Source organism: Pan troglodytes, chromosome 2 (assembly GCF_028858775.2).
Source record: "Pan troglodytes isolate AG18354 chromosome 2, NHGRI_mPanTro3-v2.0_pri, whole genome shotgun sequence".
NCBI lineage: Eukaryota > Metazoa > Chordata > Mammalia > Primates > Hominidae > Pan > Pan troglodytes.
The window spans coordinates 126,912,193-126,938,103 of record NC_086015.1 but is presented as its reverse complement, the minus strand read 5'-3'; the positions used below and the strand labels follow the sequence as shown (position 1 = coordinate 126,938,103).

The following is a 25,911-nucleotide window of genomic DNA, read 5'->3' as shown; positions in this document are numbered from 1 at the left end:
CAAAAGGTAAAGGAACACTCTGGCTGCAAAACTCTTCTTGAGGGGGGACATGCAAGCCTTTTGGGGAGCTGTCCACATGCCAGAGAGTTGTTGATGTCTGTGCCTCCATTTTTCTCATGCTGAGCCTTAGGAAGCCCTGTAGCACTTCCCTTCAGCCCCTAAGCAGCTGGGGAAGAAGAAGTCCTTGTCCAACCAGGTGAATAAGGAAGACACGAGGATAAAGGTCAAAGTAATACAGAGCTGGGAAGACAAATGAGGTGGCCAGTGAGCTATGCCCATGCCAGCTACCAGAACAGACCACAGGTTCCACACCCTGGCCCGACTCCCCAGAGAGGAAGTACTGCAAAGCCCCCTGGAAGATTGTCCCTGGACACAGGGGACCTGGGAGAGGGAATTCACAGAGGACTGAGCTCCAGCATCCACTCCCCACCCCCAGTTGTCCATATTTCTGTTTACCTTCTCTCTTGCTCTGTTCCTCTCCCTGGCCTTGTTTCTTCACCCTGTGTTCTGTTTCAGCCATTTCTCAGTGTCCGTCACCCTGTCCCACGTCCCCTCTTTTCCCTTTGTCTTCCTTCCTCTGACCCCGTTCTTTTGTTTCTTTTGGTTAGAAGTTTCAGATCGGGGAAGACTGGTGTACAAAGGGGTCAGGGAATGGGTTTTTCATTTCTAAAGGAGAAGAACAACCCTTTTCTCACTCTGTCTCTTTTTGGTGACTCCAGGTGTTTATTTGAATAATTTCCTCCCAAGGAGTCAGGAACCTGTGGAGGCTTGGTGCTAGTGATCCACTTTACTGGTACATTTAGATCTGTTCTGAAGCACTGATTTGGCCCTGTACTCCCGTCCTATCAGCAAGCATCAGTTTAAACTTTTCTTTGATGTTCTCTCTCATCTGCTCCTCCTTAAGCAACTTTGGGGTCAGCTTCTTTGAACTGCTTTTCTACAGAAAAGCTCTCCCTCCCCCCAGCCCCCACGATGCCCAGCTCCTGCGCAGTGCCACGCACTCCCCTCCTCCGATCACCACTGCGCGGGCTGCAGTTCTGGCCTTTTATGGTTTAGTTTCTTATTCTCTGCAGCCAGTGCTGACAGGGCCATTGGCGTGGCTGTCTGCCAGCTGGCAGGAGCAGCATGTTAAATGCCGTCCTGGGAGGGGAATGGAATGGAGGAGAACCGAGGCTTTCTGTCTGCCTCCCCCTCAAAGAACTAAGAATAGAATTGCTCAATAAAATAGGACTCACATTGATGGATACAGCAAAGCCACATTCATTCAGAGCCTGTACACTTAGAATTAGTTCAAAGTAAACCTGGATGAAGCTCAGATTTACCTGTGCATCTCCAGGGACATCTCTGTATTCTCTGATCAGGGTTTATTAAGCAGATGTAAAATGTACATGAGGTAAAACAGGAATCACTTGGTCTGCTCCGGACAGTTTTCATGCATTTACAGACCAGCTAAATAAGGCCAGTTTAATACAACTCCTCCTTGTTAGCAGCAAACTTCTCTTATTGTATATTCTTTAAAGGGCCACTTTCTTTTCAGATCCTCTCTGGCTCCTATTTTTCAAACAATAATAAAAACTAGCCTTTCCCTCTGTTAGCTTAAATGAGTGATATTTAGCTATTTTGGAGACTTATTATTGTTATACTTTAAAAGGCAGCCCAGGAATTTGCAATGCTCAGAGCCTCTTCCTGCACATGCACCCCTGGTCTTGGCCTGTGGGGAATAAGGGAGGGGACAGTGAGCAGCACACCCAGATGGATTCCTTAAGGTCACTCACCCAGCACGAGAAAAGCAGGTCTCTTTTCATATCTTTAAAGGAGAAAAACAAAGTAGAGAGAACCCCAAATACCCAATAATCCCCAAATACTAACTGAGTTTGGAGCTTGCATGATTTCCCATCTTAATGCTCAGCTCAGGCTTAAGCAAGATGCCTTCTTGAGCTCATTCTGCCTGATAGCCTGGAAAGTCTTGAGCCCTGGAGCGAGGGTCCAGAGGCTTTTTGGAATCTCCTTTTGACTCTGCCACTGACTACTGGGTTTTCTTGATAAGCAAAATGCCTTAGCTGCTGAGGACCCATTTCCCAAGGGCTAGGATTATCCAGGTAGATGACATTTGGGGGCCCTTCCAGCAGCTGCTGAAGTCCCAGGGAAGGGACATCCAGGTGGGGCTAGGCATAGCCACTGGTCATCTTCAAATAAGCGAGGACCAAGAGACCTCAAGAGCAGTTACTCTAGTGGGAAGCTGTAGGACAGGATCCTCCATTTTCCTGGGAATTAGAACATTTGCTGAGGAGAAAATCCTGGAGCTGTTGCCATTGGAGACTCTTGTCTTAGACTGAGCTGAGTTTCCTATTCTGTTAATCAAGCCTCCAGGGAGCCCTGGGAGAATTCAGAGGAAATGTGGAGTCTCCTTTGCCCAGAGATGCCCAGGGTCTCCCTCCCAGTCTGAGTGTGTCGCCGTGGAGGACACGCTCACAGGAGCTCCCTGTTCTAAGGACGTCTGTTCTTTTCTGAGGGTTTTCATCCCTTTACTAGTTCAGCCACTGCATGGGGCTCATAGCTTAGAAAGAACAGAAAGCATTAGGTGCAGCCCACAGCTCTAAAGGCAGGTGGAGGGGTGGGAGGCCTCCAATCTCCTAGGACTTCTGACTTGGGTCTTTTCTGAACTCCCTAATTTGGTAGCAAATTCCTTAAAAATGTTGGAGTTTTACTTGGAATTAAAGTCCGTCTCCCCAAATTTTGCATCTTCTCTTGTGTGACAAGTCTTACGTATCACATATGTCATGTATAGTTTCTCATTTTCAGCCAAGAGACATCTGTAACAGGGTAGGGTACAAATGGCACCTCTTCTGCAACACCCATTTCTCAGTTTTCTTTTCTTGACCAAAGCAGAAGGAAGATCAGTTGGCAGAGTGCATTCATTTATAAGCCCACACGACTCCAACTGTGGCCAATCACATGGTCTCCAGGCAGTCTTCTCTGGGAGGAGTAGTGGGTCTGTCTTCCATCCCTCTTCAGGTTTTTTTACTTCCTTAGCTGGGTCTTGAGAGGACTTGAACCACTTGTCTTTAAGAGAGTTTAGAGTAATAAACATCTTAGCCAAAACCAGAAATGTTTCAAAAAAGGCTAATATATCTCTCAGAACAAACAGTTTTTCTAAGAGAACATATTAAACAGCCAGTGAAAGTGGTTCCATCACAGGAGGCCTCTGGCATGACTGCCAGCACTGGGAAGTGGCTGTGTCACAATCCCAGAATCATTCCCAGGGCTTTGGTTATTGGGGTAGACAGTTTCTGGGCAGTGCATTCTGGGCTGGAATGTGGATCGGCAGGGCTGGGAGAGGGGACAAGAATGAATATGAGTATGAGTATATATACTCATATACACATGTATATACATGCAGATTTTTCTTCTCCATATACACAGGGTCATTTGCAGCCATTGCCTTTGGCCTTCCTGCCTTGCTGGAGGTGGGAGAGTAGCGGTCAAGTACTTTATCTATGTTTGCTTACTTGATGCTTGCAAAAACCCTAAGAGGTAGGAACATATTAGCACCATTCTCTGAATGAGAAAGCCAGGCAAACAAACCAGTTTCAAATTTGCTGGGGTTGACATAGCTTAAAAGCATGGTTTCAATTGCTAGTTTGTGAGGCTTCATGAAATCAAACAGCATTGGGGGAGATGAAGGGTTAATGAACACAGATATCTGTAACTAACCAACCATCTGCAAAAACTAAATCTGAAAAATAGGAGAGTTTTGCTCAGATAAGCAACTAATAAAATCAGCAAAACTCAAGAGCCTCATTAAAGTATTGGCTACCATGATTTGACTTGAAGTTGGCAGTACTGCTAGTTCTGAGGCCAGGTCATCTGAATGAGAAGGCAGCCAGCCAAAAGGGCCACTTCTTATTTGTGTCCTCAGCTCATTTTCTGTCCATTAGTCAGGGATGGCTGTGATTTGCTATTGTGGTTTGCTTTTGAAATTATTTATATCTCAACAGCCCTCTGAGAATAAAAGAGGTAGGGTAGGAGTAATTTTTAAGTATATAAAGTTAGAAATAAACTCCTACAATAATCTTGATAGTAATGACTAGTCAAGCCAGCCACTCTTCTAAGAATTTCTTACAACCACCTGTGATACAAGTGCTGTTGTTATTCACATTTTACAGATGAGGAAACTGAGGCTCAGGGCAATTAACAGCTACTGTGTGGGGACAGATCTGTGTTCAAACTTGAATCTGTCTGACTTCAGAGCACAAACACTGCGCTATACCGCCCCTTGGTGGGGCAGGCATTTCTCAAGACCCAGAGAAAGTGGAGGCAGACCCCTGGTTATGTCACAGGTCATTGGCCAAGGGCCTGAAGGACAGACACACACACTCATGCTGAACTCTCTCTCTCTCAAAACATGTTTTCGATAGGAAATAGTCCACGCCTTCTGGGCAGCTTCCTAGATCTGTTTACTCTGACAAATATGTTTATGACTTGGGCAAAGTACAGGAAATCGTGACTTGTATGTAGACTGGAAAACTAGCAAAAAAAAGCGAGGGGGCCTTTTTTGGAGCAAATAATTATACATGGGGCTTTCCGTACAGGTGGGTTTGTACATAGCTCTAACTGTGATGTGCGGATGAGGGAAAGAGATGCAGGACCAGGGACTTTGGATTGGGTTCTCTAGGCTGCCTTCCCCCCATGACAGAGGTAATTCAAAAACTTCCTTTGCCTGCAATTCTGGAAAGTGTGGGTGATGTTGTGCTTCTCTATCCCCAGATAAGCCAGACCCCCCAGCTGGCACACCCTGTGCCTCTGACATTCGGAGCTCCTCACTGACCCTGTCCTGGTATGGCTCCTCATATGATGGGGGCAGTGCTGTACAGTCCTACAGCATCGAGATCTGGGACTCAGCCAACAAGACGTGGAAGGAACTAGCCACATGCCGCAGCACCTCTTTCAACGTCCAGGACCTGCTGCCTGACCACGAATATAAGTTCCGTGTACGTGCAATCAACGTGTATGGAACCAGTGAGCCAAGCCAGGAGTCTGAACTCACAACGGTAGGAGAGAAACCTGAAGGTAGGCTGCCATCACTTCATCAGTGGCTTGAAATAAATGTGCGTGACTGACCTTGTGTATGTAAAGACTGTACTGAAAGGGGTGAAAAGGAACTGAGGAAACATTAATGATGACTGGCAGGGTCTTTTGGGGTCTTGGTTTCCAAGACAGTGATGTTGAGCCATTCTTCAAAAAAAAGTATTAATACTTAGGACATTTCAAAAAACATTGAACCAGCAATTTTGGCATGCTGCCACCAGGGGGTGATGGTATGTTACTCAGGAGCATAGGAGTTCAAGCGGCCTCATGTTCCTCTTCCACTCTCCACCCCTTCTCTCCTCCTTTTGTATCCATATTTGAGTGTCTACTTGGTGTCAGATTCTTGGAACACAAAGATAAGACATGGAGCTTAAAATCTAGAGGAAGAGAGGTGTGTATGGCTAACTATAATGAGAAGGGATGCATGCTATTATAGCTGGGTAAAAAAAGAACCAAGGGGACATAACAAAATGCATGGAGCATTTTTCCATGGAGACCAAGGAAGGCTTTCTGGAGAAGGTGACACTTAGTCTGAGTCTTGGAAAAAGGGATAGGATTCTAAAAGGCAGGGAAGATAAGGAAAGGCACTCTACAAGAGGAAACAGCATGAGCAAAGGTTACAAAGCCATGGCAGTGTGTGGCATTTTCAGATGCTCGTGTGTGGCCAAGGCATATGTTGTGTGAGACAGAACAGGAGGAAGTAAGACTAAAAGGGCATTTTAGGTAAAGTTGTGAAGTTCATCAAAGATTCTCAGGCAGGGGATCGAGACGATTAGATCTGGTTTTCAGAGAACTAGGGAAAAAGCAGGGATTTGCTATTCACAGTGCAGTTGTGGACCAGCAGCCTTGGCATCCTGGGAGCTTCTTAGCAAGCAGACTCCCCCAGGCCCTTCTGGGCCTTGACTGAAAATGATCCACTCCTTGGGGATTCAGAGGCACATGAACATTTGAGAAGCACTGGAGTGGCGGGTGGGTCAGAGGAGATGAGACTGCAGTCAGCCATACCAGATGGGCCTCTGGGATGACAGTCCAGGGGAGGGATGGAAAGGGCACGAACTTCAAGCCTCAGGAGGTAGAATTGGCCATACTTGATGACTTTTTGCATAGTGAGTTGAGGAAGAGAACTGGAAGATTCTAAGATGACTTACAGTTCCTGGCTGGGGTAACTGAACACAAATTCAAGAGCCAGCTAGAGGTTTATTGTTATAATTCACCATGGCTAACATGTATTGAGCACTTACTCTAAGCTTACGATGTGTTAATCACTTTATATGCATCATTTCATCCAATCCCAATAGCCCAATGAAGCAGATACTGTTATTACCCTCATTTTACAGATAGGAGAAATGAGATTTAGAGGGGAGAAGCTACTTGCCCAAAGTCACAGAGCTTGTAATTGGTGAACTGATGCTTGAACTCAGAGCTGTCTGGCCTGAAGCTTGTGCTCCTTTGGTTAGACTGAGGGAAGAGGTCAGGCTGTCTTCCAGGTTCCTGACTTGAGTAACTTGGAGGTTACATAACAGTCTGGGAGGAGAGGGGAGCTGCGGTTTCAGCCTTGCTGAGTTGAGGCATCTAAGGGCTAGCCGAGGGAAGGTATCCTAAGACTGTTGGGTCTAGAGCCCAGGAGAAAGGTTTAAGCTAGTGTGGCAGGCTTGGAAGTCTTCACTATTTAAATAATAATTGAAACCATGGGCATTGATAAGGTTACAGAGAGTGTGGTAGAGAAAGTCAATACCAACACCATAAAGAAGGAACTTGCAGTACCAGGAGAAAGGACTGAGAGGGGAGAGAACCAAGAGGAGGCTGGAGTCTCAAAGAAACAGGGGAGGGAGAAGGTGCAAAGACGGCTTCATAAACTGCATCCAATGCTAAATAAAAATGAAGATGAGGACTCAGAGGGTCTTTGGATTTAGTCCTTTGGTTGGTAGTGATCTTTGTGATCAAAGTCTGTAGAGTTTCCACTGAGTGAAAAGATGGTTGCCCTGGTTAAGGAATAAATGGAAGAAAGAGAGGCCAGAAGCATGGAATATTATTTCAAGAAGTTTTATGTGAAGAACAGGAAAAGGACATTGTAAATTTAGGATAAGAGGCCGGGCGTGGTGGCTCACACCTGTAATCCCAGCACTTTGGGAGGCTGAAGCGGGTGGATCGCCTGAGCTCAGGAGTTCAAGAGTAGCCTGGGCAACATGGCAAAACCCCATCTCTACTAAAAGTACAAAAAATTAGCTGGGCATGGTGGCATGCGCCTGTGGTCCCAGCTACTCGGGAGGTTGAGGCAGGAGGATCACTTGAACCCAGGAGGCAGAGGTTGTAGTGAGCCGAGATTGCGCCACTGAACTCCAGCCTGGGTGACACAGTGAGACTCCGTCTCAAAAAAAAAAAAAAAAGAATTAAAGAATATAGGACAAGAAAAAGTTGGGGGTTAGGAGAAGGTGGAGGGACATCAAGGGAAGAGAGCTCTTGGAGACAGGAGAATGTAGAGTTGTGAGGCAGATGGTAGAAGACTCAAGTATCAAAGGAGACTGAGCTCCACATGCAGAGTGTCATTTGAAAACCAAAACTGATCAGTAGGTGAGAATGTATTTGACTTCTTCTAATTACAAGGAATTAGAAATCAAGTGAGGGAAATAGTGAACCTGAGCAAAGCTCAGAAAGCGAGAAAGCGAGCAGGCCTGGCATCACCAGGGAGCTAGAGCCATCGTGAGTATGGAAACTGTCATCTGATTCAATGACCCTGTTTAGTTTTGAAAAAAAAATTGAAAATTAGGTACAAAATAGGTATTAAAATTTTACTTTCAATTAAACAAGGGCTCCAGAAAGAAAGAAAGTTAGGGTACCAATGGAAAACATACCATCTTTACAATTTTATGCTAGCAGCTGTGTGTCGGGCGGCCTTTACCCGTTGAGCCATGTCAATATGCGTAGAGCAGGTCTCCTTGAGAGCTATGGTGCAAGTCACGGAGGCGTGATGCCTGCTCCTGGGACAGCTTTCGCAGGGATCCCAACCACTAGCCACTCCCAAATGTCTGTCGGGGGACACTGAGTAACAAAACTGCCATCACTGTCTTCTTACACACACACACACACACACACACACACACACACACACCATCCCTCTGAAATGAGCAGAGTGGGGGCTGCATAGAGTGTGGGTCCCAGGGGGGCAATCAAGTTCCAGTCTGTGGTGTTAGGATGTTACTTGGAAAAGTGACAGGAAAAGGAGTAAGATTGCAGTGTGAAGATGTTCATTGGCTGGAAAGGAAATCATCCAGGTCTGTGCTATGGTGTAAAGAGGGAGAGACTGGAGAATCCCCGACTAACCCCAGGCAGCAGGACCAGAGGCCACGGGAGCTACAAGGTGTGGCCCCCAGGGGTCTAGGACAGCTGCTCCCAGGGCTGTGTGGAGACTCTGCCAGGAGGAAGAGCTGGGACTGCCTGTCTGGGGCAAGTGGCCTCTCCCTTGTTCCCAGCCATCAGCCCGCTGAACCCTCTCTGGGCCTTCAGACTCCCCTCCCCTGCTGCCACCCCTCCCAGCTGGGAATAGACAAAGGGCAATGTTGAAATCACTTGAAATCCAGAGGAGGAGTCCAGTCCACCCAGGGCTTCCAGACAGGAAGCTACTCCCCAGCTGAGGCTGGCTGGATTACCAAGGGGGAGGAGGAAGAGGGCAGAACAGTTGGCAAGTGTTAGGCCTCAGGGCAGGGGACTCTGGTTGAGGGGATTCCAGGCAAAAGTCCTCCACGGTCTGCTCAGATGCTTGTTAGTTATAAAGCTTCATAGGCCATCCCTCTGCTGAAGAGGGAAATGGCTCTCAGGGAAGTGGCGTGTGTGTTCACGCACGTGTGTGTGTGTGTGTTGGCAGAGAGGTGGGATCAAGTGACAGGTCATCGTAGGTCATTTCTGTGGAGCAGTTGGGGTGGGATCATATTAAAAAGGCAGTGCTGATTAACCCACACTCCATGAAGCCCAGCTAATGTTGGCGCTGACCTTCACCACTACCACCACAGCCACTGCCACTCCTGCCTCTCGCTCTTCTACTTCATTCTCATGCCTCATTTGCATCCCTGTTGGTACCCTAGCCCTCATCCCACATCCACTCACCATGTGTTCTGTGCCCCTCCTGTGTTCTAGGCACTGCCATGGGCACTGGGGATACACTGGGGGACAAAGCATGGGTTCCCCATGGAGCTCCAGTGGCTTCTCTATGCCAGAGCCACTCCTAAGACTAGGGTCCCTGAACTGACAATGTACTCCCAAACCCAAGTGCACAGAGCCAGAACCTTACCACAGCCCCGCTCCCTCCCAGCCCAGCCAGGTCTTGAACTGTACTCCTCCTCAAATCCTGCTGTCACTCAAATCCACTCCATCCCTGCTCCTTACCCTAATTTGTTCTAGTCTGTATAATTGTTAGCAAAACAGCTACTGTGACTGAGGCTTCTTGCAGAACTGGAGCCTCCTTGCAACCCCCAGGACAGTTCGAGATATAAAGCCTGTACCGCTCCCATCCCAGGCTGCAGCTACGCCCTGGCCTCAGAGGCCGTCTCCGGGGCGGGGATGCCCTCTAGTGTTCTCTGGGTGTGCAACAGTCCTTGGCTGCAGGAAGGGACAATTCTCTGTCCAGGGAACTGACTGGACTTGTGCCATGTGAGGGTCCTGAGCACTCAGCTGATCCTCTCCCAAACACTCCAGGGTAACGAGACTCTCATCTGTTTGCAGAAATATCTCAGAACCATCTTCCAAACAGCCTTCCACTTAGCTCATGGATCTCATAGCTCATTCTGAACAGATTTTTTTTTTTTAAGTTCAGTGGAAGACCCTTCCCTAGTGGAAAGATGGAAACCAGTTCACCTTTCTCAACAACCCTTTATGCACCAAGAGCTCTGCTAATTGAACTGTGGTCTTTCCTCTACTTCTCTCTCACTCCTCCCCTTGTGGTCAAATAGAAGAGAGGCAGGACAAGAAGGGAAAAGCAGAAGGGGATGTAGCAGCCTGGAATCTTTCTCTTTTTTAAAGAGATCGGGTCTCACTCTGTTGCACAGGCTGGATTTGAACTCCTAGACGCAAGCATTCCTCCCGCCTCAGCCTCCCGAATAGCTGGGACTACAGGCACTTGCCACTGCTCCCTGCTTAGTCCGGACTCTTGATCCGAGTTTCCTGCAGCATAAAGGAACACAGTGCACTAGAAAGAGGGGCTGGAATTCCTTGAGAATGATCTAGGTCCTTCCCCCAGAACATTAGCAGGAGAATCAGATCTGCCACAGACCTCTGGGGTGAGAGGCGAAGGTGAGGCGTGGATGTGGGCTCATGAGTGAGGCCAGAGGCTGGCCCTGTGGCTGTCTACCTGGACTCACAGTGACAGGCAGGGGCCAGCTCTAGGACTGGATGCCCCCTTCAAGGCACGCAGGGAAAGCCTCCTGCTGCCGGGCCATTGGCAAGACTGCTCCTCCTGACACCAGGCCAGGAAAGCTGCCCTCTCCTTTCCCTCTCACTCTGCTGCTTGGAATACACTGGTCTCCATGCCACGCCGGGAAAATGTGGCACAGGAACAAGAAATAAAGAATGACTCAACTGGTGAACCACTATATCAGGCAGCAGCACCACAGGTCAAGACAGGGGCCTCCCTGACAGTAAATAGGATGATTCTGTGTCGAAGACCTAGTCCAGTGACTGGTCCACCTGGTGTCCCATCACTCATTGACTCCAATATTTTTGCTTCTCTTAAAACCCTGTTTATAATATCATCACTGAACTAACCTAAATGTCTGTTGAACATACTTATTATTCTAGTGGTACTTCTCATGTGTGAGTTCCATATCCCTCCAGCCTTCCTCCTACGTGAGGTAGAACACTAAATGGTTCCCCCAAGGTGCAGTAGTCATGAGTTGATGAAAAGTCCGAAACCCTCATCTCACCCTTGGCGATTGTGTGATTCTCTTTAAAGTCATGTCCATTTTAGACTTCTTTCCCAACCTCAGAGGCCTTACCTTTTCTGATTAAGACATAGCCCTTCCCTTCAGTGGTCTTGCTTGCCACCTCCAGCTCCATTGTGGCTTTTGGACTGCTGACAGCCAGAGCTCCAGGGCAGGCACCCAGGGCACTCTCAACAGCTACCCAGTACTCACCCCTGTTTGGGACCCGTGCACACTTTGCCCTGTGACAGCATCTGACAGCCCGAGCAGTAGATTGAGGAGCTGCTCTTTCTGTCTTGGGTTTTAACTATGGACTTTAGGGTTCACCACCCTAAAAGGTAGAATGATCAGATTCTCCTGAACACTAACTCCATTCCTGGCTTCTAGTTGCATTGCTCTCAGGTCATCCTTTCCACTTGTGAATTGGACAATGCCACTCTTAACTCTCCAACATGTGGATTTAGGAATATTGACCAGTTAGGCCCACATCCCGACAGTAACCGTGAAACCCACCTCTGATACTTCAGCTAGACTATCTGGGTGTCCCTGTCTATCTCATCCTTTTTTATTTTTCCATGGCAGCTTCCTTTCTGTGATAAAATATACTTTCCAATCCCATTCATGTTTAGTTTTAGTCTTTTTTTAAAAAAACTAAGCTTTGTCAGCAGCATTTTAAGAACTCTAAACACACTCACACTCACACTCACACCGGTACACCCACACTCACACTCATATGCCCACTCTCTCTCACACACACACACATACATACACACACACTCACACTTTAAAAATCCTCTTCCTCCCTCTATGCTTTCTCTCCTGTCTTTGTTTTGCTTCCTTGGGAAACCTCCCATTCATTGTCCAGCTGTCAGCCAGGACGCAGCCCAGACGATGGCTGAGGAACACACAGCACATGACGAAGCGTGGCATCCAGAGCTAGCCAGGGCCAGAGACATCAGGTGCAACCCTTCCTCTTACAGATGGGGAAACCAAGGCCCAGGAAGGGAAAGGCAATCAGCCAAGGTCAGGAAGCCAGAGTGGCTCGACTGTCAACAAACAAACCTGTATCGAGGCAAAGGAAGGCCTGGAGCTCTGAAGTGGGTGTGCTGTGCTGGATGCCCCCCTGTTCCGGGAAACCCCTCCTGTTCCCCGGACCCTGTTCACTCCTGACACGGCCATGGGAGCAGCTGGCATGACTGTGTCCCTCCCTGCCCTGCCTCACAAATACCTATTGGTTTCATTTGTGTGACGTCACTCACGCCTTCATTGTATTCCATCATTTCCTGTAAGACGCAACTCAAAGGCTATTTCTTCTAAGAATAATTGCTCTCACTTACAATTGCCCCATTTTATGTCACCCTCCTCTGTTGTGTATTCACTTTGAACCATGGGGATACGTGCGTGATTATGGTACACTTAGTAAATTGTTACTTCAAGTATATATGTTTTTGCCTCTTGAACTAAATTATAAGCTATAAGAAAGGAGAGACCATGCCTTCTGTGTAATATGTTTTGAATGCCCACAATAACTGGCATTCAAGATGCTTGGTCCAGTGCTGGGATGCCGTCAACAATGTTCAACGAATGGCTACATGGATTTGACACTAGAAGCAGTTATAAGTTGCTGACTTTTGAGCCAGGGCAGAAAGAGACTGTCACAGTTGTGTGTAGGTTCTGAAAGTCAGAAAGGGTTGGATGAGATGTGGAGAAGGGTATATCTGGGGACCATGAGGCTAGAGAGGATGGGACAGAGGGGAGACCTGGTGGAGAAGTGGAGCTGAGTGGAGGGAGGAGGCTGGCACCTGCCAGTCTGCACCGGGCCCTATTTGCTATATGGACTGACCAGCCCCAGGGGATGCCCAGAGCTCTGGGCCTGGTAGTCGTCTGCCTGGGGAGGCTGAGGCCTGGCAGGGCCCCCAGCACATCTTGCTCTCAGTGGGCCTTCAGTACTAATCACCTGTGTCCTCTCTGTCCTTCCTTGTGCCCCCCCCCCAGAGCCGAAGGATGAAGTGGAGGTGTCAGACGATGGTGAGTGCAGCCCCTGTCTTTGGGTCAGGCTCTTGGGGTGGAGGGGCTGAGTGGGGGCATCTGAGACTCACACCAACCCTGATCTGTGCCCCACAGATGAGAAGGAGCCCGAGGTTGATTACCGGACAGTGACAATCAATACTGAACAAAAAGTATCTGACTTCTACGACATTGAGGAGAGATTAGGATCGTAAGTGGAGTGGGAAGTTGCCTCTGGGCTCCCAGGGTGAGGGTGGTGCGGGTCTCACAGTTAGATTCAGTGCCTCAGCTTCCTGTTGCTCCCTGGGGCCTGCCTCCTCCCCAGACTGAGAGTCCTGCAGGATCCAAAGGACTGACCCACGAAAGCATCACTCACTCACCCAGGACTCTCTGCAGAGTTGCCCATGCGGTCCTACACTGCCCCAACTCTGCAAAGGCTGTGGGCAAGTCCTTCCTTTTCTGTGCCTCTGTTCAGAGCCCAGGACCAAAATGAGACACAGGGAGGGGAATAACACTCACTGGGGCCTGTCAGGGGAGAGCAGGGGGTGCGGGGAGCAGAACATTAGGGAGAAGAGCTAATGCATGCTGAGCTTAATACCTAGATGGTGGGGTGTTAGGTGCAGCAAACCACCATGGCACACGTTTACCTACGTAACGTACACATCCTGCACATGTACCCTGGAACTTAAAAACAATAAAATAAAATAATTTTTAAAATAAAATAAAATGAGAGGACTGGATCAGATTATCTTTGGCATCCCTTCCATTTGATCCACAGAAGTCAGTGTAGCCTGATCAGTGCTCACTGTAAAGCAATGCCTGCGTTAGTGCTCCATTAAACGCGCAGCAGTCATCAAGCTCCCTCATGAACTTGGCTCGCACTGCTTACTCTGGCTTCTCCCTAGGGCATGGAGGATAGAGTGGGCTCAGACCCCAACCCTGAGCCAAGCTGTTCATCTGCCCTTACGCTGTCCCTGGAGGAATAGAAGAGGTGGGAGAGAAAGGAGTGGGACTCCACTTGTATTTCCAGTGGTTTCTGGGAAATGAAGGAGTGATGCAAACTGGGTAACAGTGTCAGAAAGAAGTCAGTGCCATCACAGAGGAGCCCCACTCTCCCCTCTCTCAGCAGTAGGAAGCAGGACCCTGCCTGGGCCATCACCAGGGGGTCAGTGGTAGGGAGTGGAAGGAAGGAAGGCAACTGCTCAGTAATTCTCTGCATTTGGGAAGGGCTGTCTCCACCCATCTTCATGGGTTCCACTGCAGGGAGGGGAAGAGATGCCATCAGCCAAAGTTGACAGTAGGCTTGTCAACATTAGAAATGTGCCTCAAAGGCCAGGTGTGGTGGCTCATGCTTGTAATCTCAGCACTTTGGGAGGCCGAGGTGGGAGGATTGCTTGAGGCCAGGAGTTCAAGACCAGCCTGGGCAACATAGCGAGACCCCATCTCTACAAAAAAAAAATGTTTAAAGATAAGAAAAAACAAATGTGCCTCATTGCTCTAGAGCAGGAGTCTGGGCCTTTCATAAAGGCTGATATCTTAGATTTTATGGGCGATATGCCTTTAGCTCTGCCACTGTAGCACAAAAGCTGCCATAGACAACATGCAAACAGCCAGGCAGGGCTGTGCTCCGGTAACACCTTACTTATAAAAGGAGGTGGGCCAGATCTGTCCCATGGGCCATAATTTGCCAACCCCAAGTTAGCGGAAAGCTTGGCTAAATGTGGCTTTTCTCTCCTCCCCCTTTCATTTGCAGTGGGAAATTTGGACAGGTCTTTCGACTTGTAGAAAAGAAAACTCGAAAAGTCTGGGCAGGGAAGTTCTTCAAGGCATATTCAGCAAAAGAGAAAGAGAATATCCGGCAGGAGATTAGCATCATGAACTGCCTCCACCACCCTAAGCTGGTCCAGTGTGTGGATGCCTTTGAAGAAAAGGCCAACATCGTCATGGTCCTGGAGATGTGAGTGGCCCACTGCCAGCAGCGTGGGCACCGCAGGGAGCCCCCAAACGTGTCTCCCCTACTGCCCTACCCCAGCCACCTCTGCCCCAAGATGGAAAGCACTGCAGACAGGAGTGTGATATGTGAGATGCTCACCAGCCATACAGCCAGGCCTGACCAAACAGAACCGAAGGTCTGTGCACAGTGCTGGCCCTGAGCCTCTGAGCACCAGCCCAGCTGCAGCCTTGTGCTTATTTCCAAAACAAACCAGTAGATCTTTGAGGACCCTGGTGTCTTTCTCGCCCTCATCTCCCCATGAAAGGGCCAAAGCTATCCCTAGGCTCCTTGGTTTCATTCGGGGCATTCACACCTGAAGGTGGTTTAGGGGAGGGACAGGGCAGCTTCCTGACTTCCCTGTGAAAGATAAGGGGGCCCCTGGCTGGGGGCTTGAAATCCAGGATGGAAGCCTCTCTCTGGTCCTCAGTCCCATCCTGTGTCTCCACATGCCCCTGGTCTACTCTTGTTTGTACTCTTTGGACTTGTCACTCACTAAAGAGTGGTGCTTTCCCTATGGGGTTGTACAAAGGCAGGGGGATTATCAGATGACCTCCAGCCAAGCCTTTCGCAGAATTCATTGTTTCTTCTGCACCTGAATCCTCCACCTCCCTTACCTCTGAGCTGTTGGTGCATGCGTGTACACACACACACACACACGCACACACACACACATACAGTCAAGCATGCACACTGGCATCAGCAAGCCAGGCATCCCCCACAGCATCTGCATTCTTAACAGTTTCCTTTTTTATCTGAATTTTTAGAATATATGCTACAATCACCTCAAAAAATATTAGGAAATACACAGTGAAAAGTCTAATTTCCACCATTATTCCTGTCTATCCTTTCCTAAACACCACAACCATCACCAACACAAACAATTTTATTGGCTTTTATCTGTATCCTTCCAAAGTTTCTTTATGAAAATATAAGTGTATACAGACACACACACACATATATATATATTCTTATTTTCTTGCCTTTTAACACAAAAAGTAACTTCTTATACTCACCATCATATACTTTGCTTTTTTAGTTTGGTTTGTTTGTTTTTGTTGTTGTTGTTTGAGACAGAGTCTCACTCTGTCGCCGAGGCTGGAGGGCAGTGGTGCCATCTCGGCTTATTGCAACCTCCGCCTCCCAGGTTCAAGCGATCCTCCCACCTCAGCACAGGCTCACGCCACCTCACCCAGCTAATTTTTGTATTTTTGTACAGATAGGATTTCACCATGTTGCCCAGGCTGGTCTCGAACTCCTGGGCTCAAGCGATCCATCTGCCTCAGCCTCCCAAAGTGCTGGGATTACAGGCGTGAGCCACCGCACCCAACCTACTTTGCTTTTTCAGCAAATTGCTATGGGAGTTAGTCCCATCTCACTACCTAGTGAGCTTCCTCATTCTCACAGCTCTGTGGGGTTTTGTTGTATAGAAAATCACAATTCATTTAAGCAGCCTTCTTTTGATAGAGATTGAGTGGTTTCCAGCCTTTTGCTTTTACAAACAAGCATCGTTTGTAACCTTGTACACACATCTTTTCACTCATGCCTGTGAATATCTATAGGATAAACTCCCAGAAGTGAAGGAGAGCTGGGTTAAAGGGTATGCACATTTGAAATCTTTAGAGATAGTGTGAAATTGCTTTCAACGTCCTTGAAATGCTCATCCTGAACTTGGGGGGGTCTCTGTCCTTTGGTGAGGGCTCTGTTAGCATCTTGGAATTCTCTCCCGGGAAAGTTGAGTCCAGTAAGACATCCCCAAGCTGTAGATATGAGTGGAATATTAGTCTTTTCTCTCCCCTCATGCCATTAACATTCTGGCACACAAGTATTTCCTTTCCGTATGTGTTCCTTAGGAAAGGCAATAGTAGTTCCGAGTGTAGGCTTGAGTCAAATGAACCTTACTTCAAATCCCAGCTCTGCTTCTAACTTGTTATTTGACCTTGAGTAAGTTATTCTATTGTACCAATCCCTAGTTTTATTATCCATAAATGTAGATACGACACCCACCTCATGAACGCTGTGGGATTCAATGCAATAATGCATATAGGGCACAGTGCTCTATAATGGGGAGTTATTGTTAGTAGTATGATACATTGAATTTTTTTGTATCCTGGTCTTTTTCCACTTAAAAATACTTTTTGAGCATTTAACTTCCAACAAGGTGTTGTGGAACAAATCCTCCCTAGTATTCAGGAAGCCTGGCTTCAGTTTCTGCTACTACTGAGTCATGATTTTGCAATTGTCAAATCCTACCAGCACGAAGAAGTACTTGGATTAGAACAGTCAATCTCAAGATGCCCCTTTTGGTTATAAAATTCTACTATTTCATGGAACCATAAAAGATGCGGTGAAGAATTTCCATTCGTATCTTACAATCTACATTCAGCCCCAAATTCAAATGTTCCTCCCCATTTTCAGGAAATACGTAGCCCACATCTGTGACCTCATTCTTTACACCCTCACAATAGCCCCGTGGGCTGCATGTTTTCACATTTATTCTAGAACAGGTTGCTTAGTCCAGGCAGTGTGGGCATGTGAGGACATGTGGAGAAATGTCTTATCTTTAGAAGTTAAACCTTGAGCAAGTTCTTGAGAGGGTGCAGGGAGGGCAGGAGTCACAGGGCCTGGGGAAGGCTAGGCAGCAGCACCAGTGGGCAGAATACCATACTTAGCTTGGAATTGGGAGTTGGCAAGCTGGATGGAAAAAGCAAAGAGAAAATGTAAGAAAGCTTCAGCTAGTCTGGCTTTCATCCCTCCACCCCATGCCTCCCTTGTGGACAGCAGCAGGTCTTCCATGCCCAGATACCAGAAAATTTGCCTGCACTTGGGACCTTGGCCAGGTCGCCAAGAGTAGGAACTTGGTAAGAACTCAGTCAACCAAAGAAGAAGGGAACAGGTTCATACTCCATCTATACATCCCTTCCAGCTTAAACACTCTAAGACTTGACCACTGAGAAGGGAAAGAATGATTTTCACCAGTGCAATGTGCTAACCTTGTTGGATGGAGAAACTGAGATTAAAAGAAGGATGATGCCTGGGGATAGAACAATGGAAATGTATTCCAGGGTCCCAGCCTTAAGTTCAGTTGCCTCAGATCTAGTGGGAAATAGTAATGAATGTGTCTTCATCCTTTCTGACTTCTGATTACTGGATGAGCCCCCACCATATAGCAGCTGGTCTGACACAGCGGTTCCTTCAGGCCCCTGGCCTACTTGGGCTTGTCCTTTTGGAAGTGCTTGGGACATTCCAGGTGGTTGTGGGACCCTGAGCATTGAAGACAATGTGAAGTTTAAGCTGTGTCATCCATGGCTCATCTCATGTTTGTGCTACTATTAGCAAAATTTATCAAAGAACGTTCCAGCTGGCTGCCATAGGGCAAGGAGCGGGGGGTCTCGAGTCCAGTGATAGCACCATTCCTTCTTGCTTCCTATGAGGGCTAGCCAAGGTCTAGGGTTTGGGGGATGAATCTGATTCCTTAGGATAGGGATCACTTATTTATTTAGTCATTCACTCACTCACCATTAATTTAAGCCTAATCTTGGCCCTTGGCATTATCCCATTACTGTGGGTGGCAGTTTCTGTCTATCAAACCAATATTTTCCACCCATAGCATTAAGTATTTTGAAGATAAACCCACAGAACCATTAATCCTGCCTGTTTAACCCCTTCCATCTTAGAAAGTTGAACCATAGGAACAGTTTTCAAAATATAATAAGTATATCTGAATAGGATTGAACCTATTTGAATTTATATTGAATAGGTTTCCTCCAGAAATGCAGCAGGAATTATCTCCATGGCTCAGATTCCCACCACTCACTGCCTCAGACATTCCCAAGGGCATTGAAAACAATGGTTGCTTGCTTTTTCAGAATATTTAAAATTTAAATGTAAACATTTTGGAGCACCTTGTCTGTGCCAAATATAGTCAGAGGCAAATAAGGGTCTAGAGATGAGCCTGCCACCTGTGATGTGTTCAGAACTTCAAGGCAAAGCCAACTTGATACACAAAGTGCGGAGATGAGGCCATGGACATAAGGCCATGGATGCCCAGTGAGGGAAAGATCATTCCATGTGAAGAAATGGGGAGTGACTTTTTCAGAGGGCGTGAATTTCAGCTGGCCTCCCAGGAGTGGTAGTTGAGTAAGCCAGTATTTCTCAAACTTGTCTGATCATAAGGATGACCTGGAGTAATTATTACAAATATAGATCCTCAGATCTCTCCCAAGACTTTCTAAATCAAAATCTCCAGAGGAGGAGCTTGGGAATTTGTATTTTTAATAAGAGCCCCAAGTGATTCTTTACATAGAAAATTGATCATTAATATTGAGCATTGACTGTGTGCCAGACACTTCCAAGCACTTTACCTGTGTTGACTCATTTAGTCTTTGGAGCCACGCTGTGAGGTGAGGCTGTTTTTAATCTGCATCTTACAGATGAGGAAAATGAAGCACAGAGATGTTAAGAACTGGCTGAGACCTAAGAATTCTTGTAGATGAGGGTTTGTCTTGGAGCCTTGGCAGAGAGCAATAGAAATGGAGGGCATAAGGACAAGAGCGCCACCTGCTGGCCATTTGGGGACCTTCTTCTCAGATGGGTTTTAAAGTATGAGTTCTAGCTCCCTCCAGCTGTCACTGGCACAGACTGACCTTCTCCAGTTCAGCCCTTCCAGAAGTGAGTGTGTGTGTCACGTGGCAGAGGCTGTGGTATGCTGGGCCCCACAGTGCATCCCTGTCTCTCTCCTGCAGGGGTCAGTGACAAGATCCACCTAGCCCACCACAGCTTATCAAACGATAAGTAATAAGTGTTGAGCACCTTCTGTGTGTTAGGCATGATACTTTACAAAGCCTCCTACATTCCTAAAAACTCTATGAGGCAGGGATAGATAAGGAAACTGGGACTCAGAAAGGTTAAGCAACTTGCCCAATGTCACACAGCTCATAAAAGGCAGCAGCAGGATTCAAACTCAGCTCCTTTCCTCTTCGTGAGGACTCTCTGTAGGAGAGGAAATACCCTTGCAAGAGGACAGGCCCAGAACCCACCCGGCCTTGTTCAACTGGTGGACCTACAGGCCACTGCAGAAACATGAGCTTATGACTGGGTGACAGAGAGAGACCCTGTCTCTACAAAACATTAAAAAAATTAGCCAGGTGTGGTGGCACATACCTGTAGTCCTAGCTACTTGGGAGGCTGAGGCAAGAGGATTGCTTGAGCCCAGGAGTTCAAAGTTATGTTGAACTATGATCACAGAACTGCATTCAAGCCTGGATGACAGAGCAAGACCCTGTCTCAAAAGCGAAAGAAAGGAAAGGAAGGAGGAGGGGAGGGGAGGGGAGAAGGAGGAAAGGAGGGAGGCAAGGGAGGGAAGGGAGGAAGGGAGGGAGGGAAGAGAGGGAGGGAGGGAAGAAGGGAGGGAGGGAGGAAAGCAGGCAGGACAGAAGGAAGGACGGAAGGAAGGAAGGAGGGAGGGAAGGAAGGAAGGAAGGAAGATAGGTAGGTTTGTTGGTTGTAGGCCAGGCATGATGATGGCTTATGCCTGTAATCCCAGCACTTTGGGAGGCTGAGGTGGGATAATCGCTGGAGACCAGGAGTTCCAGACCAGCTTGGGCTCCCCTCCCCTCCTCCTTCCTTTCCTTTCTTTCGCTTTTGAGACAGGGTCTTGCTCTGTCACCCAGGCTTGAGTGCAGTTGTGTGATCATAGCTCAACATAACTTTGAACTCCTTGTCTCTACCAAAAAAAAAAAAAAATTGAAAAAGAAAAAAAGAAAAGCAAGCTTACTGATATCTGGGTGCTGCATAAGTTACCAGAGAGATGCTTTAAACTTGCTAAGCAGAGACCAAGAAAGGTGGGTCAGAGGGCTAGGACAGGGGAACAGAGAGGACTCATGCAACTCAGGCGGTGGGGCCATGCATTTGCACTGAAGGGCAATATGCTGATGGCTGAGACCCCGGGGCAGTCCCTAGCAGAGGATGCATGCCTGTGGCTGCAGAAGCAAAGTTCACTAGAAATAGCCAGGATCCAAAGCCTATCCAGTTAGAAAGGATTACACAGCTGGGGTAAGGAAGGGGTCCAAGGGAGACCAGTTAATTATGACTGCAGGGAGTAAACCAATACTATAGGCCTGGCCAGAGTAAGCAAATCTGTCACAGCTGTAGGTATAATGAGTTACAGCCAACTAATTTTAGAAAATTTGCTGAGGCTCATTATTGATGATTGAAGATATTTTTCCGTTCCTGGCTATGCAGAACAAATGCTTGTGGGAACTGTGAGTATTTTGAACTTGAGTTCCCTGTGACTAAAAGACACGGCTAGAGTACAAGAATGTTCCCTTAGGCATGTGTGGTCATTTGAGGGAAAGAGACTGTTTAGAGGTCACTCTTTTTGCTAAGAAGATCATGTCTGGATCTCTGTGTTCACACCCACCTCTGAAACTGCCTAGTGTAGATGCTTCCCTGAGTCCCCAGCAGCTTAGAAGGTGCAGGGCAGGGTTCCCTGATGGGAAACCAGGAGGCCCTGACCCTTCTCCCATGTCGGAGGGTGGGGATTCAGGAATTGCCCATCACCCCCATTCCCTGGGCTTTCCTGCCAGTTTCTCCTACCCCCAGCCTACCCTGGCCAGACTCCCTGCCAGCCTGGCCTCCATGAGCCTGTGGCCTGACCACCCCGTGCACGTGTTCCCGCAGCGTGTCAGGAGGGGAGCTGTTTGAGCGCATCATTGACGAGGACTTTGAGCTGACGGAGCGTGAGTGCATCAAGTACATGCGGCAGATCTCGGAGGGGGTGGAGTACATCCACAAGCAGGGCATCGTGCACCTGGACCTCAAGCCGGAGAACATCATGTGTGTCAACAAGACGGGCACCAGGATCAAGCTCATCGACTTTGGTCTGGCCAGGAGGCTGGGTAAGGCTCATCTGCCTCTCCCATGGGCACCAGTGTGTATTGCACTGGCCGTTTCCTCTCACACTCAGTGTGAGAGGAAACATACAGTATTGGGGTTAAATCTGAGACCATGAAGACTTCTCAGGTTCGAATCCTGCCCCTACCACATACTAGACGTGACAGTAAGCCTCAAATTCCCCATCAGAAAAGTGGGATCATAGTAGGACCTAACTCACAGATTTGTTAGGAGGATCAAATGTGTTAATATAGGTAAAGGGATGGGAAGAGTGCTTTGCACATAGTAAGACTGCTTAGGTGCTAGCTGTATATATGATGATGATTATCCCCTTTTGTTTTTCACTCTGGTGCCATTAGCAGCAAAAGTCATTTTGGTGATGGTGGCTCTGCACATCTGCATCATACTGTACAGTTTCTAGAGCACTTTCACATAAAAAATAATCCCTATGATTCTCACCATGAGGTGAGCAGGGTAGATTTTATGAGCCCCAACTTGTAGACTAGGAAACAAAGGTTCACAATAGCTTTGCCCAGGAGGTCCCACTGTGAGCCAGGGCATGTGCTGGGATTGGAACAAGGACCCCAGACCTTGCTCAGGGTGCTCTGCAGCACCTCTGATTCTTATGCTAGCCAGGAGAGAGGTCACAGGGGTAGGCGGTCAGGGTCTCAAGGCCGCCCTGAAAGCACTTTGGTAGATGCCTGCCTGGCTCACATTCTGCCTGCATCCAGCCTGCCTCTGCAGCCCTTTGATGTCCCGGTGATTGAGGAAACAGCTTCATCCTCCCTTCTTAGCCACTGCCCTGCTAGCAAGGAGCCCGAGGGCTGGGGTGAGCTGGCTTTATTTCACCACCCTGCAGGGAGTAGAAAGGAGGGGCCAAATGAATGCCACCCAATAAATGTCTCCCACGATGTTCAGTGCTGGCTGAGGCTGTGTTGGTCATAAAGAGGAAAGGGGTAAGCAGGGGCGAGGTTCCGATAGACTATGACCGGTCTGGTGGTCAGCGCAGTCAGGTGAGAAACATGCCTCGGCGCTGGGCGCGTGTGCCTGCTCTGCTCTGCTCACTCCTGCTAAGAGGACAGGGTAGGGGCAGTCGCTGGCATACAGGGCCTGCCTTTGAACAGTGACCACCAATAAATTAAACAAATAGAGAGGCCGCTGTCCTCAGGAGTCGGCAGTGTCAGAGCCCAGGGAACACAATGTCCAGGTTCCACTGGTGAGGGATATTGTGGGAACAACTGTGTCCACCAAGGACCAGATAACTGAGAAGTGGCTAAAATGTAGCAGAAAGGGCTGAGAGGCAGGAATTGGAGCAGAGCTTTCACATCTGAGGGCTGTTAAATGCTTTGTTTTAGAACATTTGCTGTGAGCTCTGCGAAGTTAAGCAAGACCAGATATAGCCCACAGGTACCTGCCTTTTGCACATATTAGCAGGTATCTCTGGTCCTTTATGGCCAAGAGGTACCACCCTGGGGTTGAAGCCTCTCCCAACTACCCTCCCAGTAGCTCCTGAAGGACAGCCATGAAGCTGTGTGAGGAGTAGGAGAGGCAGGAGGGAGGAATGGTGGTAAGCATGCCTCAGGAGTTGGACTACCTGGGCTTGAGTCCTGACCACCACTTGTTAACCAGGTGGGGAAATCACTGCACTTCCCTGGGCCTCACTCATGTCCTCAGTAGCACGGGCATTATACCTACCCCTTGGGGTGGGTGAGAACCCTTGTAAAGCTGCCGGTGGGGTATACAGGACATAGTGAATGCTAGAGATTATTATTAAGCATAAGTCACAGTCCCTGCCTAGGGGAACTAACTCATGAGACAGACTCACAAAAAGACCATTCAGGGGCGGGTGATTTAGCGGCCTCTTCTCCCCCTGCCCACCCTGCACAGGACATTTGAGGTGAGTGTGAGGTTTGTTGGTTTCACTGGTGTGTTGACGCACCTGTTTAACAAGGAGGTCAGATGTCTCTGTGCCTGTTCTCTGTGCCAAAGCCTGTGTCTGGCCCCTCCCAGGTTGGGGTCAACACACAGATTCGGGCAGCTGCTGGTCTCAAGCTGGCTCCGTGATGTGCTGGCAATTTATCCCTCTCCATCCTGGTTTCAGAGAATGCGGGGTCTCTGAAGGTCCTCTTTGGCACCCCGGAGTTTGTGGCTCCTGAAGTGATCAACTATGAGCCCATCGGCTACGCCACAGACATGTGGAGCATCGGGGTCATCTGCTACATCCTGTGAGTCCTGGGGCACTTGGTGGACTGGTGGACCACTTGGTGGACCAGTGGGTGGGAGCTGAGGGTTCCACAGGAGGGTCCCCAGGCTGCCCTGCCATTGTCATGATGGGGAGCCCCCCCAGAGTCAGGAGGGTGGCAGGCTCCCCTCCCATCCCTGGCAGCCCACCCTGCTCCTGGGCTCCCAGGGAGTCAGTAGCATGCATATTCTATAGCACCATGTAGCTACACATGCTAAGATCCCCATTCTGGGTGCTCACTGTCCCCAAGGCTGGCCAGCCTGGAGCCTTTGGTCAAGAGGGTGGGAAATGTGCCTGGCACCAAGTAATAAAACCTCACTTGTGTGGGTCCACAAAGAAGGAGGGCAGGAGGCCAGGGGCGAATCTCTGGGCATCCTCATTGTCTTCAGGGCATAGCACTCCATCCCCAAGGCATGGGGACCCCAACTACCAGCCTCATCTTTGAGTCTAGTATATGGATGAATTAATAAACACTATTGATGATCGAGCCTTCAATGGGACTAACAGATAAAAGAAAGTAACACAGTAATTAGAACTGAAAAATCAGGTGGGAAATCCAAAGCCATTTCAATGAACAATAATGCAGGAGAGGGGAGGCCAGCCATCTAGGCCGGCACTTCACAAACATTAGCATGCCTGACTCACCTAGGCGGCTCCTTACATTGCAGGGTTTTTGTTCAGGTCTGGGTGACCTGGAATGCCACATTTCTAACAGGCTCTAGGTTTGCGAATGTGCTGGTTCAACGACTGCGCTCTGAGTAACAAGGCTTGAGAACACTCTGTCGGTGGGGTCTGGCTGCTTTAGTCCCTGAAGCCCCAGGGTGCGGACAGTCATTAGCCTCAGAACTTGTGTGGCAGCCCCTGAACCTGTGTGGCCACATGTAGTTATGGGATGGTGTCCCCAAAGATGCAGATGTGTATGCTTTCATTCAATAATGTTTTTACTGTCAGAACAAAAGGAAAAATTTAACATTTTCATAGAAAATGAGGAAGACCTCTATGAATACTTTCTTAGACCCCTGGGGCCTTCAGACTCCAGTGTGAGAGAAGGTTCTGGGCGATTCTGATGCATAGCCAGGTTTAGAAACCAGTGTTATAAAAGCTTTAGCAGAAGTGGTGTGAATTTTGTGCAATGTGTCTTTTTCACATGCTCAGGAGCTTTACTCACTATAGCCTGTTAGGACAGTCCCCTCAGTGGAACCTGCGCCACAGGCATTGTAGCCCAGACAGTTATCCTCTTTCCTGCCTGGGATTAGCCCCACCACCACAGCCTTCCCCAGATCAGCAGAAAAACCCCGGGCCAGGTGTGCATTTCCCTGCCTGTCTCCCTGCCCCGCCCCCTCTTGGAGAAGGGGCGCTGACAAGTGAAGACAGCAGCTGGACTGGAGCTTGACTCCCTGGCTCCCTAGATAAGTAAGGAACAGCAGGGTAGGGGGTGGGGCCAGCCTGCCCCTTTCAGGGCGGCCCCAGGCCTGGGCAGTGCTAACCTCTGGCCCTGGGAAAAACACCAGACCCTTGAGAAGCAGTCCTTGGTCAGCTCTCTCTGTTCAGCCCCAGCTGCGCTGTGGTCTCGCTTGGTCCCAGGGTCCCCCTCCAGCCGTCATGGAGACTTGCCTTACTGTTTATTCTTCAGTGGGTTTTCCCACTGCCGTGGCATCAGGATCTTCTGCAGCTACAGATTTTCACATAGGACCTTGTTTGATGCTCACAACAAACCCAAGAGTGGGTCATGGCAGGGATTCCATCTTCATGTGGCATTGAGGTGACAGGGGCCAAGGAAG

At 48.5% G+C, this 25,911-nt stretch overlaps 1 protein-coding gene across 8 annotated transcripts in view; it reads left to right on the top strand.

Moving 5' to 3' along the window:
- The window catches only part of MYLK (myosin light chain kinase), a 272,113-nt gene that overhangs the window by 222,225 nt on the left and 23,977 nt on the right, over window positions 1–25,911 (top strand). For all 8 annotated transcript variants that reach the window (XM_063806189.1, XM_016941768.4, XM_016941763.4 and 5 more), the window contains 6 exons: window positions 4,768–5,070; window positions 12,993–13,025; window positions 13,122–13,215; window positions 14,758–14,961; window positions 21,676–21,893; window positions 23,990–24,113. In XM_063806189.1, coding sequence (XP_063662259.1) covers window positions 4,768–5,070; window positions 12,993–13,025; window positions 13,122–13,215; window positions 14,758–14,961; window positions 21,676–21,893; window positions 23,990–24,113 — 976 coding nt within the window. The remainder of the gene's footprint in view (window positions 1–4,767; window positions 5,071–12,992; window positions 13,026–13,121; window positions 13,216–14,757; window positions 14,962–21,675; window positions 21,894–23,989; window positions 24,114–25,911) is intronic.